We start from the raw sequence: 19,960 nt of genomic DNA, 5'->3' as shown, positions 1-19,960 counted from the left end.
CACAAACCACTGGGCATGGCTACTAGAGGTGTGCAGAAGATTCCTGAAAATCCAGGATAACAAGCCAAGGTGGACTGCCTCAGCTTGATTTGGGGCTGTGGGTTAAACCACAGAGCCTAGGACTTGCCGATCGGAAGGTCGGTGGTTCGAATCCCTGCGACGGGGTGAGCTCCCGTTGCTCGGTCCCTGCTCCTGCCAACCTAGCAGTTCCAAAGCACATCAAAGTGCAAGTAGATAAATAGATACCACACCAGCAGGAAGGTAAACGTTTCCATGTGCTGCTCTGGTTTGCCAGAAGCGGCTTAGTCATGCTGGCCACATGACCCGGAAGCTGTACCCCGGCTCCCTCGGCCAATAAAGCTAGATGAGTGCCGCAACCCCAGAGTCGGTCACAACTGGACCTAATGGTCAGGGGTCCCTTTACCTTTGCAAGGCAAGCACAAGTCAAAACAAGAAAAACCCCTGTGAGCTTTGTGGCCATCCGCAATCCAGACACTTTTGTAAAAGGCTGCAGACATGCATCTGTAAAACACAAATCTTGGTTCTTAAGCTTAACCATTAAGGCTTCTGCGTGGAGGAGTAGCAACTTTGCTAAACGGAAGCACCCATCTTTAGCATAAGGAAAACACCAGGATCAGAAGGTCAGAAGACAGGTATAGTTTGCAATCAAAGGGAATGGTATTCCCAGCCATACTTCTGCTGTCCTTTAACTGGAGATACCAGGGATTGAACCCAGGCTTGCTGTATATGAAGCATGTGCACTGCTCAGGGGTGTAGGAAGGGGGTATGTGGGGGGTGCAGTCCACCCCAGGTGTCATCCTTGAGGGGGGGTGACAAAATGCCACACCGTGGGGGGCTGCACTTACTGCGAGGCCAGGCCTGCAGTGTGCCTGAGCCACACGTCTCTCCTGGGAGTGACACAGTGGCTCAGGGCTCCGCGCTGCCTGAAATAGCAGTGTGGGGCTTGTGTCCACCAGATGAACTCCGTGGGCAGCTCATCGCGCTGCCCCCGTGGGCAGATTGCTGTGCTGCCCCTCATTGGTGGATCTCCGTGTCGCCCCGTACGTGGATCTCCATGGCGCCCCCGTGCACAGATTACCGCAGTGCCCCCTTGTGGCACCCCCATGCACGCGTCACTGTGGCACCCCCGAGGGTGGCTCGCCATTCCCCCCCCACTCCAGGTACCAGAGCAGCTAGCTACGCCCCTGGCTCTGCTAACGAACTATGGCCACAACCCACAAAGCACTGCAGTGGCAGCACTGTATGTGTCTCATCCCCTATAGCAAGAAAGGTGGGCCAGCTTTGCTGATTGGCTCCTCCTGACACGACTCATTCCCCATCCCGCCCTTCACTTGCCAGAGCAGGCATCTACAAGAAATGCCTGCGTTTGGGGTTTTTTGGCCATTTAAAATCGAGGGTCTGTTTCTACCGGCGTTCAAAACGTTAAGCATAAATTGGCACTCGCTGAAGCATCCTCGAGGCATAGACGTGTGCAGCAGACAATGAAGGCCTGTTTCTAAATGACTAGTTGGAGGATTAGCTCTCCGCCACCCTCGCCCCAGTAATGCAGAATGCTGATTTTGTGGCTATAGTGATGAGATTTACTAATATGCATTTGTCATTAATTCAATCATACTCATTATCTCGTTCGTTCAAAGGAGCAGCAGAGAGACTCTCAAAAGCCTTGTGGGTGGTTCAAAATCCCCCTGGCGAACCTGCATCCAAGAGTGCCCTACTTTTTCTCAAGATATGGCACAGGCACCCTCCTCATTTAGACTTCGCATACTTTTATTATTATTATTAATTTGCAGTTTACACAGCAGTCATATTCTGAAGCTGAACTTTCCCGGCAATGATTCTCCCTTATTAAATTACAAAGAGTTTTATGTGGGCAGCTCACCATTCCCTGTGTTCCAGAAATGGAACTGCAGACAGGATCACGTTTTAAATGAGGGGTCTCACCATGGAAAGTGAGAACAGACCTGGCCTTCAGTCCTAACCACCTTTACCTGGGAGTAAATCCCATTGAATCCAATAGGAGTTACTTTGGAGCAGCTCTTAGAGCAGCCATCCAACATATACTGCTTTACATGGCTTTGTGTAAATAAATGCTTACCATTCATCTTCATGGGGGATGGATAAATCACTAAGGAACAGGTGATGAGGGTTAGAAAAAGAAGAAAATTACCTGCTCACCATCTCATTAATTATTGGGGATATTGCTTTTGTAAAGGGTGGAGCAAAGGACATGATCAGGCATGCTTGTACTTTTGTGTGGGGTGAGTGGGATCTGGAGAAGTCAGAAGTCTGTATTCCAGCCTTCTCTTTCTCAACAAATTAGCAGCAGCAGCACACACTATAACAATAATGAATATAAGGTGTACAAGTATGTAAAGCATCACATCCGCATCTCAGTAATCTGTGTGATCACTTTGCAGTTTATATTTATACATGCCTACATGATTCTCAGTGCTATGTAGCATCACTCAGGTACCGTATTTTTCGCTCCATAAGACACACCTGACCATAAGAAACACCTAGTTTTTAGAGGGGGAATGCAAGAAAAAAAATATTCTTTAAAGGGAGCGCTGAGCAGAGCCTGTATGCATCCCAGGCTCTGCTCAGCGCTCCCTTCCACGAGCTGCGTGTGTGCGGCGCTTGCAGGCTTTTCCCCCGGGAAGGGAGAAGGGAAGCCCGTCAGGAGGTGGGGGAAGGGACAGAGGGGCTAAGCCAGAAGCTAGAACAGCAAGAGGGAGCGCTGCACAGTGACCCCTCTCACTGTTCTGGCTTCTGGGATAGCTGCGCGAAGCCTCCTCAGGGCAGCGGGATGAAGGCTCCCCGTGCCCTGAAGAGGCTTTGCGCGGCTAAGCCAGAAGCTAGAACAACAAGAGGGAGCACTGCGCTACAATCCCTCTCGCTGTTCTGGCTTCTGGGATAGCCTCGCAGCCTGCATTCGCTCCATAAGACGCACACACATTTCCCCTTACTTTTTAAGAGGGAAAAAGTGTGTCTTATAGAGTGAAAAATACAGTAGTTAGAAGGCAAGCTATTTTCACACTTTCAAAAACAGAACTGCCAGCAACACACTTGGTCATTACACCATCTATCTCCTATTATTAAAACAGCTTAATTTTTTAGATAACTCTTTGAACATCTTGTTTTCCATTAGTTTGGTAGTGTTGCTTTGCCATGTAAAGTTATATTCACATCTACCTGCAGTTTCCTCCCACCCTCCTCTTTTGCCCATTTACAGAGTGGGATATGATGGGGTGGGAAATGAGGAAGGAAAGATAGTGGGATATTGGGGATGGGAGAGGCTAGGATGAGGGATAGCAACAGATTGGAAAGATGTGCTAAATAGAAATTGCATTCAACAATGCAGTTTGCTAATGCATCAAACAAAAAGAATAAACATTGAAAATCAAAAACATTCAAGATGTAGGGTTGACTTTACAGAATATTTCTACAGTATTGCCTTTCTTTGCATCCACTCTTCATATAATGTTCAGGTTAGTTTTCTAGCTCTCTGTTAATCCTTTAAAAAGACATGGAAACTTAATTTATTTTGTGGAAGTGCAATTCTACCCAAATAAAAACCATTGTATGAATAAAAGACTACTCTCACAGTTACTGAATCCATAATGCTATTCCTTTTGGAAAGTCAAACACCCTGATCTAGCCATCAGTTCCAGAAAGGAATGAATGAATGAATCTTTATTTGCGTCAGCCATCGGCCATAGCAATAAGACAACAATAATATATACAAAGAATAGAAATAAAAAGTCAATCATATAAAATACATTTTAGGGTTTTGAATCAATAGTCAATCTTATTCTGATTGCCCCAGCTAAAAACCTTGCCACCTTTGCTGTCACCTGCTCATCTTGATCTGCCAAGAGAAAGGACACTGTAGCAGTGGCTGGGCGACCCAGAATGGACAATAAAAGAGGGGTGATAACCTCATTCCTCAGGTCTTTATAAAGAGTGCAAGCCAGAAGGACATGCGCCACTGATTTGGTACTGCCATCTCCACAGGGACATAAACATTTTCCGTGTGGAATCTGTTGGAATTGTCCTTCAAGTACAGCCAAGGGCAATACATTCAATCTTGCGAGAGTAAAAGTGTGTCTATATTTTAGACGCCATCATTCCAAGATATGGGAACCTGCACAGAACTGCCTTAGAATAATAGAATTTTTGAACTGGAAGGGACTTCGAAGGTCACCTATTTATTTGTTTAATTTATTTATATGCTACTTTATACTTAATGCATTCTTTAAAGGATCCAACCCTTTTCTCAATGAGGGATCTACAATGCAGGATGCAATTGCAGTACAGTGGCCCTGATCTCTTCTTGGGTCACTCATTTCGGTGGAGGAAGCAGATTCATGAAATCATTTTTTGTGTACGGAGATCCATATTTTCCATTGGTAAAGGTTGTACCATTTTGTAACAGACTTACACACACAGAGAGAGATTTCTGGATTGGGCAGTACTCTGTTGAAACTAAGAAGCAGCAATAATATATGTTTACAAAATATTAGGATTCCTCCCCCCCCCCTCAGAAACAACCGTGTTTAACTTAGGTTTATAATGGTTTTCTCTCCATTCTATATGTGCATTCTGCGCATTAATTAATGCTCACCATTGTCTGCCTGTCAAGATATGCTCATCACTGCTGTGGTTACCACTTTCAGTTTGGGTGCACTTTGTTTGACTTCAAGCCTCCAGCAATTGCTTGAAAATTTATTGGAATGAGTAATGGAGATTGCAAACTTTAGCACTGGAGGAATATTTAAAGTCCACACTCATTTGATTCAAATAGAGAGAAAATTACTTCTAGGCATTCTTTGACCTTTGAGGGGATCATCTGAATGAATTTGCAGACACGCTCAAGCTGTTGCCCATTCCCCCCCCCCCTTGCGTGTATTTGCAAAACAGCAATTTATACTTTATCCAACTGAAGGGTAAGTAATAAATGGACATGCAATTGTTTTCACTCTGCAGCTCCTTCCTTTTTTTCCATCTTGATAAGAGTATGCAGATAATAATTCAACAGAATTATATTGAGTCTAGCAGTAATGTATTTGTGAACAACTAATTTACTTGCTAACTGTCCTCATTTGGGGACATCATAATAATGTCCAAGATTAATAGATAAGCATGTGCATGCCAAGGGGGGTGTTTGATTTGTTTTCATTGAACGCTAGACTAATCCCCCCCACCATCCATATAGCCAACTCCTTTTGAATGCCACCCCCCATTTTGAAAGCAGTTTACCATTTGGAGTAAGAGGACAGCTGTTTAAGAAACACAAATCCACAGCCCTGTTGGAAGTATATGTTATGTACAGAAGTCTCACCCTGGGCCAGCAGGGGGATACTGTAGATAGTTATGCAAATAAGGGATCGAAAGTGATGTTCAGTGATTGGATAGTTTTAGAAAGTTGTTACAGTTACGTTGTACTGGAGCTCTATATAAGCAGGCTGGCTGAACCCTTCAGTTCAGTTCTGTTCTGGCCTGTGAATAAACAAGAGCTGTTTGAAGAATCGCTGTGTCGTCTGATATGTTCACCCACAACTTAACAGTATGGAACTATCTGCCTGGGTTTTTGGACCCTCTCCTATGAATCCATTAAAATACTTTTTGGAAGTGAGAACTAGGCAAACTTGAACACGCAGCTAGTCTAACTTTGTACTTTCCATATGGAAGCTTCTGGCTTGATAACGATTGCCATTGCCAGCCTGGAGAGCCATTCAGGTGATGATTTGGATCTCTGAGGGAAGAATGGGAGATAATCCTTCTAACATGATTGAATGTCCTGGAGCAATTTGAGCAAAGTGCTCAGCATGCCACAGCTTGAAAAGGGGATATGCTGGAAGGCTGTGGGCTGCAGTGCAAGGGAAAAAAAACATGGCAAAATGAAGGAAACTGGCAAAATAAAATGTAGGATTTCATTCCACGAACAAAAGTGTATGCTGCCTATTATGGTACTTTGGTATAGGAAAACCTGGAATAACTTAATAACGAAATAGATTACTCAGCAGTCTGGAAAGAACAAATTTCATCCGTTGATTTTTTTTAATGTACATAAAAGCTACAATTACCTTCTGATTACCTTGCGACAATCTAAATTTGTTAAGAGCATTATATATACGTTGTCTTCATTTTTTAAAAAAATCTGCCTTGTTTTAGTCTGTGTAATATCAAGTTTGTATTTAAAAGTGTAAAAATCTATAAGGTATAAATATTAAAAATTTGGGGATTTTTTTTTTTTTAAAAACGAAGGATATCTCTGCATAGCAGGTGCCAAATGCCATCTCTCTCAATGAAGGACAGCATCTTTTACCCCTTCTATGCATATATAAAAAATGAGAATACAACTGTGTAAGAACTGATACCTGGATTTGTTTGTTTTCCTCTTTCCTGCCCATCCCACTTCCCTTTTTGTATTGCCTATATTAGAACAGAACACTATTTTAAATTGTAAACCACCTTGGATGAATTAGCAGAAACATGGATCGTAAATGTAGTACATACCTTAATAGCAAGGATGTGCATTTGATTCAGATGAATCCAGAGCCCAAGCAGGGTACCTCAGAAAGAGTTGTGGCTTGTCTGGGGCAAAGTGGGATCAGCAGAAGGTGGCCTGAGTTGAAGGAAAGATTTTATCATATATAGAATAGTACCAGGGTGGGGTGATGGGGGAAGGGAGAACTCCATTGCGATTGACAGGCGAGTTTGTATTCCGGGTGAATTATAACTTATTATACCTGGAAATCAAATCCCTTTTGGCACGTCTCATTCACAAATCAACTAGTGCAAAAGCCCCTGAGTCTCTTTAACTGCAGTTCAGTGGATTTCTTAGCTATGAGTGCCTCTGTCTTGCCTGAAGTTCTCAGACTCATTGCTCACAGAATGCTGGTGGAGATTACCCACCCCAAAACAGCAACGGCTGCCCTAGCAGAAAAATACTTCTGCTATCCATTGGAAATTTGGCATTGTCCATGTCCTCAGAAGGGGTGACCTTGCCTACAAATTTCATTCAATTCTGCTTCAGAATAAAACAAATATTGTCAACATTTCCTTAAAAATAATAATTAAAATTTGAAACTACGCAACACAAAACCCCCTGAACATATTTGCCTATAATTTGGCAGGTTGTATCTACTCTTGAGGGACTAGCGTGCTTGCAAATTTTACTCACTTGTGTCAAAAGAAAATAGTTACAGATTTTTAATAAAATTCTTTTTAAAAAATTCTCAGGAGTTTTTAAGGTGAAGGAAAACATGCATGAGTAAACCCCCTATAAATTATATTGGGAGTTGCTGTTACAGACCTGTGGTACTATCCCCCTCTAGTTCTGATAATGTCACTAAAATGCATAGTTTCAATTATACAACTTCACTGGGATCAAGTTGACTGATTTTTCAGGAAAATGAAGATAGTTGGGCTAGGAATGAACAGTTAATTTTATTTTTTAACCCATTTTTTTGTTTCATTGTGACCCTAACTGCTGCTATTATAATGCTTTTGCGTATTTATTTTATGCAACACTGATTGTTGAATATTTCATTCCTCACACTGCTAAGTTCTATTATTTTCCCTCTCCCAACCTTTCATTGAACTACCATTAGCATGGATAAAGCAGATGATGAAGATGACGAAGACCTAACTGTGAACAAAACATGGGTGCTTGCTCCAAAGATTCACGAAGGAGATGTCACTCATATACTGAACTCTTTACTCCAAGGCTATGATAATAAACTCCGACCAGATATTGGAGGTAAGTGGTATTAAAATTTCAGTTTTAAAAGAATATATATTGAATACATCTTGGCAACACCTGGTTTTGTTCTTGACATATCTTGGTAGCATACTGGATTAGGCCTCTAATTCTGGGATAACTGTGCTCCGAGCCCCCAAACCCATCCCCCATGGAAATAAAGACACAGTGGAGACAGAATTTAGTTTAAATGTTAATGGGCAAATTTTGGCCACAACTTTATTAAATACACAAATGTGACTGGTATTGACTTAGGCATTGGTATCAAAACTATAATTGGCTCCTGCCCCTGGAGGAAGCCTGGAAGGGTAAACTACCAGCAAGGGGAGCTCCATCAATGTATATTGACTGGTGCTTACCCCTGGGTTTCCCGGGGGTCCTGGCATGGCCCTAGCCCCTCTCCAGGCTTCGGACAAGATCCAGACCCCCAGATTCCTCTAACAGAATACCCTATTCATTGGAGGGGCAGGTGATGGCCGCACCTCCCCTCCCCACATTCCCCTAAACCAATGCCTAACCGCCAAACCTTACAAAGTTGTGACGATTGCTAAGAGGTAGGCAAAAACCAAGTGGCCACAGCCAATCTGCCACATTGAACAAAATTCCTACCTGGCCCCCGTTCCAAAACAGGCGACCAACCGAAGTCCAAAGCAAGGCCAAACATGACCTAATTAACGGGTGGGTGGGCGGGTGTTCGGCAGCGCGAAGCAAAAGGAGGTCCCTACGTTGCGCTGCCAAATAAATACCCCCAACCTTGCCATGCTGCTGATTGGCTAAAGGCCATTGGCATAACTGTGGCACCACCGGCTTGGATCGGGGCAAGCCCCGCCCACAAGCCAATTGGGGGAAGAGTTCCAGGGCTGAGCACAACATGGACCCTCTGTTAGGAGGATCCAACTTATCACAAAGTGTCTGTTTAATGTAATGCATGTAAGACCTGCTAGTGGAACACTCATTATCCAAAATTTCAGTTATCGAAACAAAAATAATTATACCCAAGCCTCGCTACAACAACTGAGGATTCGGATATCTGAACAGCTGGGATTTGCCCACTTCCTTACTTGTTTGTGCTTTGCTGGTCAGCGGCAGCCATATTGGGCTGAAACCATGGAGGGAGAAGGAGAGTTTGGACAAATCAGTCTTTCCTTTGTTTGCCTTTTGCTGGTTGACTGCAGCAGTTTCTGGCAGAAACCTGGGCCAGGAGGGAGATGCAACAAATTAGAAATGTTCCCATAGGAAATAGTGGAAACCCTCAGCGCATTATGTGAACACTTGCCTAATGAACAATTTCTTGGGAATGCATTGCATTTTGAAAGTCGGACCTGTGTGTCTATTAAAAGCAGAGATTCAATATACTGATTTTATTGTAAAGTTATTCCTGGCTTATACGACCCCCATAGTCCAGATAAAAAGACAAACAAATCACTAAACTCTTCCGTGCTGAAAGTTCCTCTTTTGATTACACTTCTTTAATTGCTTAATTGATCATAGTCACATTTCTATCCTATTTTGCACCTAGGGAAAGCAACCTGAAGCCACACACCTACATCCCACCCCAACTGCAGCAATGGACGCTGCTTGCATACGATACCTGAAAAATAATTAAGTCTGCTTTCAGAGTGAGGAACCACCTTTCTTATGGCACAAGGAGATAGGCTCAAATGACAACTGTTGCTCATTAGCTATTGAGATTATCTGGAGATGACATTGATAACATTGCTACCCAAACCATTTTGTTGGATTTGGGGTGGGCTGTGAAATGTGTAGTATAGTTTTTAAAGTTTATGTGTATGTCCCAGGTGGCTCCCGGGCAGAGAGAAATTCACAATTAAATGTATTATTGCTCAGGCAGACAAGGACAGGGGAGTGGGCTGGTGAAGATATTTTCTTTGAAGTTAAGTTTGAAACTACTCTGCAACATAACAATTAAGTTCTGAGTCACTGTTCTTTCATATAAGTGATTGATTTTGTGCCCGGTGTTGTGTATTGATCAAGAGTCTAGCTGAAAAGATATTAATAAACCTGAGTTGTGCTTTGGTCGGGATACAATTATGAGGGCTGAAGAAGCTAATGGATTTTCTAAACCTATCTTTGCTAAGAACATATTGAGAGGAAAGAATTGGTTTTGTGTTTTCAATGTATTAATTTGCAGGCTGCATAATTAGTGGTGCATTTGATTGGTTTTACCCATTTGTTACTTTTGTGCATTAATCATAATTTGGAGTATGGATGCTTGCCATCCGCTCCCTGTGCCCCAGCTTTAAAAGCTTAAAAAAACCTATCTTTCCCCCCAGTGTTTTAATATGATCCATGTTAATAAACAATATTTTATGTCAACTAAGGTTGCAGTCCTACAGTACAGTGGTGCCTCGCAAGACGAAATTAATCTGTTCCGCGAGTCTCTTCGTCTTGTGTTTTTTTCGTCTTGCGAAGCACGGCTATTAGAGGCTTAGCGGCTATTAGCGGCTTAGGGGCTATTAGCGGCTTAGCAGCTTAGCGGCTATTAACGGCTTAGCGGCTTTAAGAAAAAGGAAACAAACTCACAGGAACTCGCAAGACGTTTCGTCTTGCGAAGCAAGCCCATAGGGAAATTCGTCTTGCGGAACGACTCAAAAAACGGAAAACCCTTTGGTCTAGCGAGTTTTTCGTCTTGCGAGGCATTCGTCTTGCGGGGCACCACTGTACTTGCCTTGGAATAAGACCCATTCAGTTCAGTGAGACTTCTGCGTGCATTGGGTCTGAACATAAATAGAGGAGCAAAGTTTTACATGAGGTGTTCCACCGAAGCATGATGCTTATATTAAGAACATTATAAAATCGATAAATTACAGGTGTTTGGCCTGATCTACCCCCTCCCAAATGTGCAGAGCAGTAGGCAAGCAACTCTGTGTTTTCAGGAGGAGGTCTGAAACTTTCTCTTCTTCCTCTGCCAACCTTCTGCAGGGATGCTGCTGATATGCCAGCAAAACCTCTGCCTAGCTGGCTACATTATATAGCAGGGAACCCTTCCATGCACCACATATGGGCATTCAACAGCTGTTTCCTCTATGTGCTCCTCTAATGTTCCATGTTGGAGTACATAAGGAACTCCCTTATACTATCAGACTATTGGTCCATGTAGCCTTTTACACCCTTGTGCAAACTAATTGAAACAAACAATGTAGTTTATTCTACAAAACTCACATATACATGTACAAAACTCACATATACTGTACGTACATTAGTAACGGATATGACCGCCACTATTTTAAAGCAGCATTTGAACACGGTTTGGCATGGAGTCTACTAGTTTCGAATAGTCACTGTTGATTTTCAGATCCCTGTACCACACTTGAATCAGTGCCTGAATGAGCTTCTCCGTAGTCGTACAGTCTACAGCACGGAGGCGACTTCTGCATATAGCCCACAAATTTTCAATGGGATTTACGTCCGGGGAATTCCCTGGCCAATCAAGTACCTATATTTGCTGCTCTGTCATGAATTTCTTCACCACTTTCAATGTGTGACAGGGGGCTAGGTCTTGCTGCAATATCCCAGTACCGTCAGGATACCTCTTTTCCAGCTCTGGAATAACTCTCTTTCGTAGAACCTCAATATATTGTGGCGAGCGCATCATTCCTTCTACTGGCTGCAGGCTTCCAACACCATAATGATCAACTGACTTTTCGTGTTTGTTTTGAGTACAGGATTACGAGTCAGATGGAAAACATGCTTTGTTTCAATTAATTTGCACAAGGGTGTATTGTCTATTCTGAGTGACACCTGTTTCTCAGGGTCCTAGGTGCATCATCATTTACCTGTTCCATTGTAACCTGGAGTTATGGGGTACTGAACCTGGGACGTTGGGCTTGCAGAGCTTGAGCTCCCATAGAATAGCCTGCTGTGGGCCTGGAGAGCAGTGGTCAACTGGATGCCAACATGAGGTGTGGAAGGGTACCCCATTGTTAAAAATGGCCAGGCATGTTGCAGTGTGCCCAGCATAGTAGCATAGCATACCATCTGAAGGCCAATACCAAGCTGTGTACAATGCCCATGAAGCTGTATGTCCACAGAAAGGGATGCATTAGGAAGACTAATGGTGTGGTCTTCTATTGATTAACAAAAAAATTGCATTACTAGACAACAAAGGAAGCACTGCATTTCACATGGAATTATGCTTACTGTTTTGTTTAGTGAGAACTACAGTAATTGAAACTGATGTCTATGTTAACAGCATTGGTCCGGTCGATCCAATTAATATGGTAAGTTTATGGTTATTATAGAACTTCCAAGGTAAGATTATTTTTTGATATCCATCTGCTTTCCAATCCATCACGCTATCAAGAGATAAGGTAACCTTGTGCTTTTGAAAAGCGACTATTATTTTGACTGAGATAGCTGAGACATCAAGTATTCTTTAGAAGCTACTTTTGTTATCAAGGAAAATCTAGCTGAATTAAGAGTCATAGAAGACAAAGGCAACATTTGAAATAGAACTACACTAACCTTATTCAAATGACTCCCTTTTACTTCGTATCCTCCTGACAATCTGGAAATGACTGCTTGGCAGATCAAAACTAAATTAGGCTAAAATGGAATATGATCTAAGTATATTTAAATACCAACAAATACTGTTTAGGTACTTATGCTGTTAAAATATGCAAGGTAGAAAAATGTGCATGCTGCTGAAGCTTTAGTAAGGTAGCTTTTGACTTCCAATTTGGGACTGAGGCAGTTTTGATTGTAGGAGGGTGACCCAACATTCTGATCATACTGTGATCATACTGTGTTTTAGAACCCTGATTTTCTAGGATTCTAAAATATGCAAAAGAGCACCCTCTAATTTGTGGAGGGTGATCAGAAGGGTCACTGTGATCCCACTTTACATGTTTGTTTAACACTAATATAGAATATGTAAAGAGGGCTTTCATCTTCGTGAATTCTGATACAGACTGTCCTGAGATTCACAACTAAAACACCGATTCAAATGTTGCTATCAATCAGATTTTTCACTTCTCTGAATGTTGTAGTGCAGTTGTTGTTTTTGTTGTTTTGTTGTTGTTGTTGTTTTAAAAAATCAAAACGTATTTTAAAATTTGTATTTTGAGATATAATACTTTCAGATATGTTATTTAGATGTGAATTTTCATGAAGATTTTTTTTAAATTGAAGATTAATGCAAAAATGGAACACAAGTCATCAAATGGTGGCATTTGTCCATAGCTAGTAATGATCTCCTCTAAGCACAGCTCTGGACAGCTTTGTGTTCTCTCTCTCTCTCTCTCTCTCTCTCTCTCTCTCTCTCTCGTGTGTGTGTGTGTGTACCTTTTCAGAGCTTCTGATCTTGTAGCTACACTGACTCCCATGGCCATAGGAAGAAAACCTATGGATCATGCATAATGCCTTTGACACCCCTAAATAATTATTTAAGAGACCCTCTCAGGTAAAACCCTCAATACTGAATAGCAACCATGGCTCAGAAAGCTGTGTTTGTAGTAAACCATCCTGAGAGGAGCTATTCAGATTGAGAGAGTTTAGAAATTTTAAAATAAAGAAAGAAAAGTAAGTGTTCAGCAGGGTGGGTTGGGGGAAAGAAACCCTGTCACAAACGGGATTGATTTTTGTCAAGGTGTTAAGTGTCTGCCTATTTCTCTTTGCTTCAACAATCTATATGCAGCAAACTTTTAAGAGAATTCGTGGAGTTTGTTTCCATGTTTTTGGCTGCATAGTTATTCAGCAAGGTGCTTGTGTTAGCATTCAGGGATTGATGCCAAACACCGTAGTTCACAGCTTACATTTTCAAAACATTCAAAATAGATGATAATTTCCAGGTAAGAGTTTTGTTTGCTAAAATATTTTGATAACTTTGCATAACACTTAGCTGTAAGTGGGAATAGGTAGTGCTAAAAGATTAATTACTTCAATAAATTACCATAAGAACTTGAAATAATTTTTAGATTCATTTCTGGGTTTTTGCCAACTTTTGCAGTTGGCTTGTTTTGAAAAGCTACCCCAAATATTTACCCCCAAAGACTTCCGAGCTCTCTTTCACACCATTTTTCCAGGTCAGTTATGGTCACAATTTTGTTCTGGATTCATCGTTACTCAATATATTTTCCCTCTTGAATCATTTATTTTATGTTGTTGTTTCTCATTGTTGTCTTTTCCACAGTATAATATTGTATCATTATTCAGAGGCATCTCATTTTCAGGATTTAAAGGGGAAATGTTGTGGAAGACAGAGTCCATGGAAGGGGACAAATTTGATGGGTGGTAGAGTAGTGACCAGGGATGTGGGTGGCGCTGTGGGTTAAAGCCTCAGCGCCTAGGACTTGCCGATCGAAAGGTCGGCGGTTCGAATCCCCGCGGCGGGGTGCGCTCCTGTCGCTCGGTCCCAGCGCCTGCCAACCTAGCAGTTCGAAAGCACCCTCGGGTGCAAGTAGATAAATAGGGACTGCTTACTAGCGGGAAGGTAAACGGCGTTCCGTGTGCTGCGCTGGCTCGCCAGAGCAGCTTCGTCACGCTGGCCACGTGACCCGGAAGTGTCTGCGGACAGCACTGGCCCCCGGCCTATAGAGTGAGATGAGCGCACAACCCTAGAGTCTGTCAAGACTGGCCCGTATGGGCAGGGGTACCTTTACCTTTACCTTTAGAGTAGTGACCACTAGATGCCTTTTTAAAAAAAGGTATTTCTTTATCAGCATTCATGATACTTATCCCAAAACAAAACAATAAGATGTACAACAAACCAATTAGAGTGCCCAGAGGAAAGGCATAAATGAGGAGGCCCAGACCAGAGAGCTCCTGATAACAGCAGATTGAAAGGACTCTGTTGCTCTATATTTGATACCATTTTTAAATTGGGCGCCTTAGCAAAAAGACAATATAAATGCAATCTAGCAATCAAAGTAATCAATAACACAATTAGTACACTACTCAGTGGGTTGCATTAGTCCGAGTCCGAGTAGACCCACTGAAATTAATGAACGTGACAAACATGACAATGGGTCATGGGAATTAATAGGAAATTAATTGGCAGCCGGGTTGGCGTTATATGCGCAAACCATCTTGTGAGCAACCCGGAGGCTGGATTCTGCACCAGCTGAAGTTTCCAAACTGCCTTCAGAGGCAGGCAGCCCTACGTATAACCTAGAAGTTACTAGAGCATAGATGACAGAAGTGCCATTGAATTCAATGAAACTTATTTCCAGGTAAGGGTATACAGGATTGCACCCTATAGCAAATCCCTGTGCAGAATTATGTACTGTAAGAAAGTTTACCACAAATCCCTCAAACATTTTAGTTTGTCATAAATGTGTGAGTCTTCAGGCAATCAGCACCTTTAAAAGGTAAAGGGTAAAGGGACCCCTGACCATTAGGTCCAGTCGTGGCCGACTCTGGGGTTGTGGCGCTCATCTCGCTTTACTGGCCGAGGGAGCCGACGTACAGCTTCCGGGTCATGTGGCCAGCATGACTAAGCCGCTTCTGGCGAACCAGAGCAGCACATGGAAACGCCGTTTACCATCCCGCCAGAGCAGTACCTATTTATCTACTTGCACTTTGAGGTGCTTTCGAACTGCTAGGTTGGCAGGAGCAGGGACTGAGCACCACCCGTGTCCCTAATCAGCACCTTTATATTTTACCAAAGGCAAAAGGTGCAGTATCTAGGGAAGAGGTAGCCCTCCAGATATTATGAATTACAATTCCCAGCAGCCCCAGCCAAGATGGCCAACTGTCAGGGATAATAGGAGTTGCAGTCTAACAACAAGCTGGAGGGCGCTACAGTGTTGGCTACCCCTGACCTAAAGTAACATGACTACTCAGAAGCATGGAGTGGGGGTCATGCTTTTAGTTCTACCCTGATGTCACCTCTTTGTATTTCAACAGTCATGTCATATGTGTGGATGTCTCTAAAGAAAGCCCAAAGCAAATCTTTCTCCTTAAGAGTAAAGGCTCCATGCGACCAGGACACCTGAGGTGGACTGGTGGGAGTTGCAGCCCAAAATATTTGGAGGATACGAGGTTTGAGGAAGGCTCATCTATACAATCATGTACTACCTGTGAATAGGGCTTTAGCGTTGTATCTTTTTCATTTTTTAAAAAAACACCCCAATACCTTGCAAAACTGATGTTTTTGTGAACTCTGTTAATAAAATGACAGGGTAGTACAGCATCTTTATCCCGCAGGTGACTGAGGTGCCATTGAAGGTCATTGTAATTTATGTCTAATGAGGTCTGCCCGTGATAATCACAACATGAGATACTTGTAGGTCTTGGTTTCTTATCACTTCCTAAATTAGACACCTCTTCATAGAAATACCCTTAATTTAAACTTGGTATAAAATCATGCTTCATTGGTAGCATCTGTGGCGATCACACAGGGCCCCTGGATGTTTCACGGTCTATTGACCCTGTGCCACCACTGCGGTTGCTCTCTTCGCTGCCACCACCCCGCTTCTCACGGGGACACACGGAGTCCAGACAGTTGTTAACATAAACAAATAATCAAGTTTATTTTTAAGTGCAGGAATAAGCGTATGGTTTCGGTTTATTTTTCTCTTGTCAGTTTCTTAAATCTTAGTTCCTAACAACTTCAAACGGAATTATTCCCAACTATCTATCTAACTCCCTAACAATTCCTCTCACTCTCTCACGATACAGCTCAACCAATCCACTGCCTATTCCACCCTCTTCCTTCTCCAACACCCAAGCCTTAACTCCCAACTGACAAACTTCAACTCTCAACTCCCAAACCTCAACTGTCATTTCAAAACCTCCCACTTTATCTTTTACTCCCCCCTCACATTCTCACTGGCCAATCACATCACACCCATTTTTAACTCTTTCTTTGACACACCCTAGGGGCAAACGCCACAGCATCTATTTTGAATTGCTTGTGAGCTGCTTCAGGATGCTCACTCCAGAACTGGAATTCTGGGGGCTTTGGCACGGAATCTCCAGTGGGGACCCCCTCTCCTTAACCTGGGAACTTTTTCATGCTCCCACTGTCCTCTTTGAGGGCAGTCTTAGTGAGAGTGGCAGTGCCTGATGTTGCTATTTTGTTGCTCCTAGAGCTGGCTCTACATAGCAAGAAGTAAAGTCTAGACCAGGCATAGCCAAACTTGGCCCTCCAGATGTTTTGGGACTACAACTCCCATCATTCCTAGCTAACAGGGCCCAGTGGTCAGGGATGATGGGAGTTGTACAGTGGTACCTCAGGTTAAGTACTTAATTCGTTCCAGAGGTCTGTTCTTAACCTGAAACTGTTCTTAACCTGAAGACCACTTTAGCTAATGGGGCCTCCTGCTGCTGCCGCGCCGCTGGAGCACAATTTCTGTTCTCATCCTGAAGCAAAGTTCTTAACCTGAAGCACTATTTCTGGGTTAGTGGAGTCTGTAACCTGAAGCGTATGTAACCTGAAGTGTATGTAACCTGAGGTACCACTGTAGTCCCAAAACATCTGGAGGGCCAAGTTTGGCCATGCCTGGTCTAGGGACAGGAAAATAATTTGGTCTTTTTGCAGTGGCTCATCCTGGCCTGGTGTTCCAAAACTTGCTTCTGGATCGAACTACAAATCCCATTCCAGTCATGCACTTCTTTGGGTTTTACTATTCTTTTTCACTGTGCAAAAAGTGTGCGCAAAAATACCTATTTTATGTAAAAGCTGTGTGAAGAAATGCATATGGATAGCTGCATTGGAAAGTGTATATTTTATGTTAAAACTGTGGGTTTTACATAAAACATTGGTCACAAAATTCTTGCAGTGGCACACAACAGGATAGAATGGAATGGAACAGAACAGAGTGAAAGGAAACAGTATTAGTTGCTACGCCCCTCCCTAGTAAAGACTTCAACAAGTCTATGTGACTGTGCTCTGTGTGGATCAAGGAGGTGGGCTTCAGACGCAATAAATTCTAGTGCTGTCACTCAACAGAGTTTGTTTACTTGATGTTTACAGCACAGCCTGCCTCCTAAATCATGCTTATGTGCTCAAGGTTGGAGATGCAAGAATGGAAAAACAATGAAGAAAACAGTCAGTCCATTCCAGCATGTGTGGCTTGTTTACTTTACATAATGTCCCTCATTATGCTGCAAGGTAGTGGGAGAGAAATGTTTGTTTGTGTGAAGATTTCAAGAGTTGCAATGTGTGCCTATGTATTGTACATAGATACACCTACAAGTTTGTCCAATCCACTGTCACATCTTAGCCCTCTTTAGGCATTCCAGTGAGGGCCATGTAAACACTTGAGGCAGTGAGGAAGAGTATGCTAGCTCCATCTCTTTCTTCTCTGTCCCCATCTCCTTCCAACTTGTGGAAGGTGAAGGCTTTCTGTGCTCATGGAGACTTCCTGTTTTAGGACTCTGGAAAACTGACTGGCCAGCCGGTCATTACAGACAAGGGCTGCATCCGGCCTCCAACCACAGAGACTTTGTAAGCCCTCCAGGGCAACAGCAAAACCTGCCACCTGCTTCTGCTCCCCCCACAGGCACGATGGATGGTTACCTTACCCTGGCAGGCATCAACATCTACCTGTTACTACAGTCACTCTCCCTGAATGTAGGCTTGCTCCATCTGTCTGCTGAAGTGGCTCAGCAGGCAAGGAGCTGTATGCATGTGGCAATAGAAAGGGCTTAGGCACATACCTACAGGACCTAGCCCCAACCTCTGGTGGTGGTGACCAGCTCCCCTTCCACCCTGATGCTGTGCATCAGGCAAGTTCAAAGGTGACAACAAAGAGTCAGGTGAGGCAGGCAGTGATGGCTCTGCTAAACTTGGGTCTGTGAGAGGGAATGGAAATCTGCTCCCATAACCTATGTTCTGCCATAGTGAAATGGGTGGGGAAAACATTGGTGCATTGTGGGTTATTTATTTGAAAAGTTCCCCTTGAAGTCAGAAAGTATGAAATTTCTTGCACTAAGTCTGCTTCTGTTCTAAAGTTTTGTCATTGACCAATGTGTTGTTTGGATTTGATATCCCGCTTTATCACACCTGGGACGCGGGTGGCGCTGTGGGTAAAAGCCTCAGCGCCTAGGGCTTGCCGATCGAAAGGTCGGCGGTTCGAATCCCCGCGGCGGGGTGCGCTCCTGTTGCTCGGTCCCAGCGCCTGCCAACCTAGCAGTTCGAAAGCACCCCCGGGTGCAAGTAGATAAATAGGGACCGCTTACTGGCGGGAAGGTAAACGGCGTTCCATGTGCTGTGCTGGCTCGCCAGATGCAGCTTGTCACGCTGGCCACGTGACCCGGAGGTGTCTCTGGACAGCGCTGGCCCCCGGCCTCTTAAGTGAGATGGGCGCACAACCCTAGAGTCTGTTAAGACTGGCCCGTACGGGCAGGGGTACCTTTACCTTTTTATCACTACCCTAAGGAGTCTCAAGGCGGCTAACAATCTCCTTTCCCCTCCTCCCCCACAACAAGCACTCTGTGAGGTGAGTGAGGCTGAGAGACTTCAGAGAAGTGTGACTAGCCGAAGGTAACCCAGCAGATGCATGTGGAGGAGCAGGGAAGCGAACCCGGTCCACCAGATTACGAGTCCACCGCTCTTAACCACTACACCACACTGGCTCCTTGTTGTGGACAGATGTGGCATAGCTTGTGCCATAAGTATGATTCTCCGCTGTGCTGCTCCAAATTCTATCCTCCTCAGTGTCGTCCCAATTCAGCATTCCTGCTTGCCTATCTGTGCCAGCAGAACTGCTCCGCAATGTGTTCCAGCAACATATCTGAGGTCCATTGTATCCATCATGGCAGTGACATATCACACCCCTCAACCTGCAGACCTGCGGTGTGGGATCGTGCCCCAAAATATTAAAAAATAACATATTTTGTTTCTGTGTGGCTGCTGCTGCTGCTGCCTTCTCACAGAAGCAAACCACTTTTCCAGAGCAATATAAAAATAAACACAACAGCATTTGTTATATAAATGTGCATAACTGCCTGCTCAACACATTTGACACGACTCATAATAATAAAGCATTGAAGTGATACAGCTTGTATTTTCTACCTGGCAACTTCAGGACATATTCCAGGTTCAGCTGAACCAGAAAGTAGGTGCATTAGCTGTATGTGGAGGATTCCTAAAGACGAAATAAAGTCCTGTCTCACACTGGCCCACCTGCCTGTTGTTGTTTAGTCGTGCCTGACTCTTCATGACCCCATGGACCAGAGCACGCCAGGCACTCCTGTCTTCCACTGCCT

General features: G+C 43.6%; 1 protein-coding gene across 1 annotated transcript in view; it reads left to right on the top strand.

The window, feature by feature from the left end:
• GABRG1 (gamma-aminobutyric acid type A receptor subunit gamma1) overlaps positions 1–19,960 on the top strand; it is a 71,597-nt gene that overhangs the window by 21,631 nt on the left and 30,006 nt on the right. Inside the window, exons 2-3 of the mRNA XM_028744256.2 lie at positions 7,638–7,786; positions 11,960–12,027. Of these exons, the coding sequence (XP_028600089.1) occupies positions 7,638–7,786; positions 11,960–12,027 (217 nt within the window). The remainder of the gene's footprint in view (positions 1–7,637; positions 7,787–11,959; positions 12,028–19,960) is intronic.

This window comes from Podarcis muralis, chromosome 9 (assembly GCF_964188315.1).
Source record: "Podarcis muralis chromosome 9, rPodMur119.hap1.1, whole genome shotgun sequence".
Taxonomy (NCBI): domain Eukaryota; kingdom Metazoa; phylum Chordata; class Lepidosauria; order Squamata; family Lacertidae; genus Podarcis; species Podarcis muralis.
The sequence above is the reverse complement of the archived record's forward strand: the minus strand, read 5'-3'. Positions and strand labels throughout refer to the sequence as shown.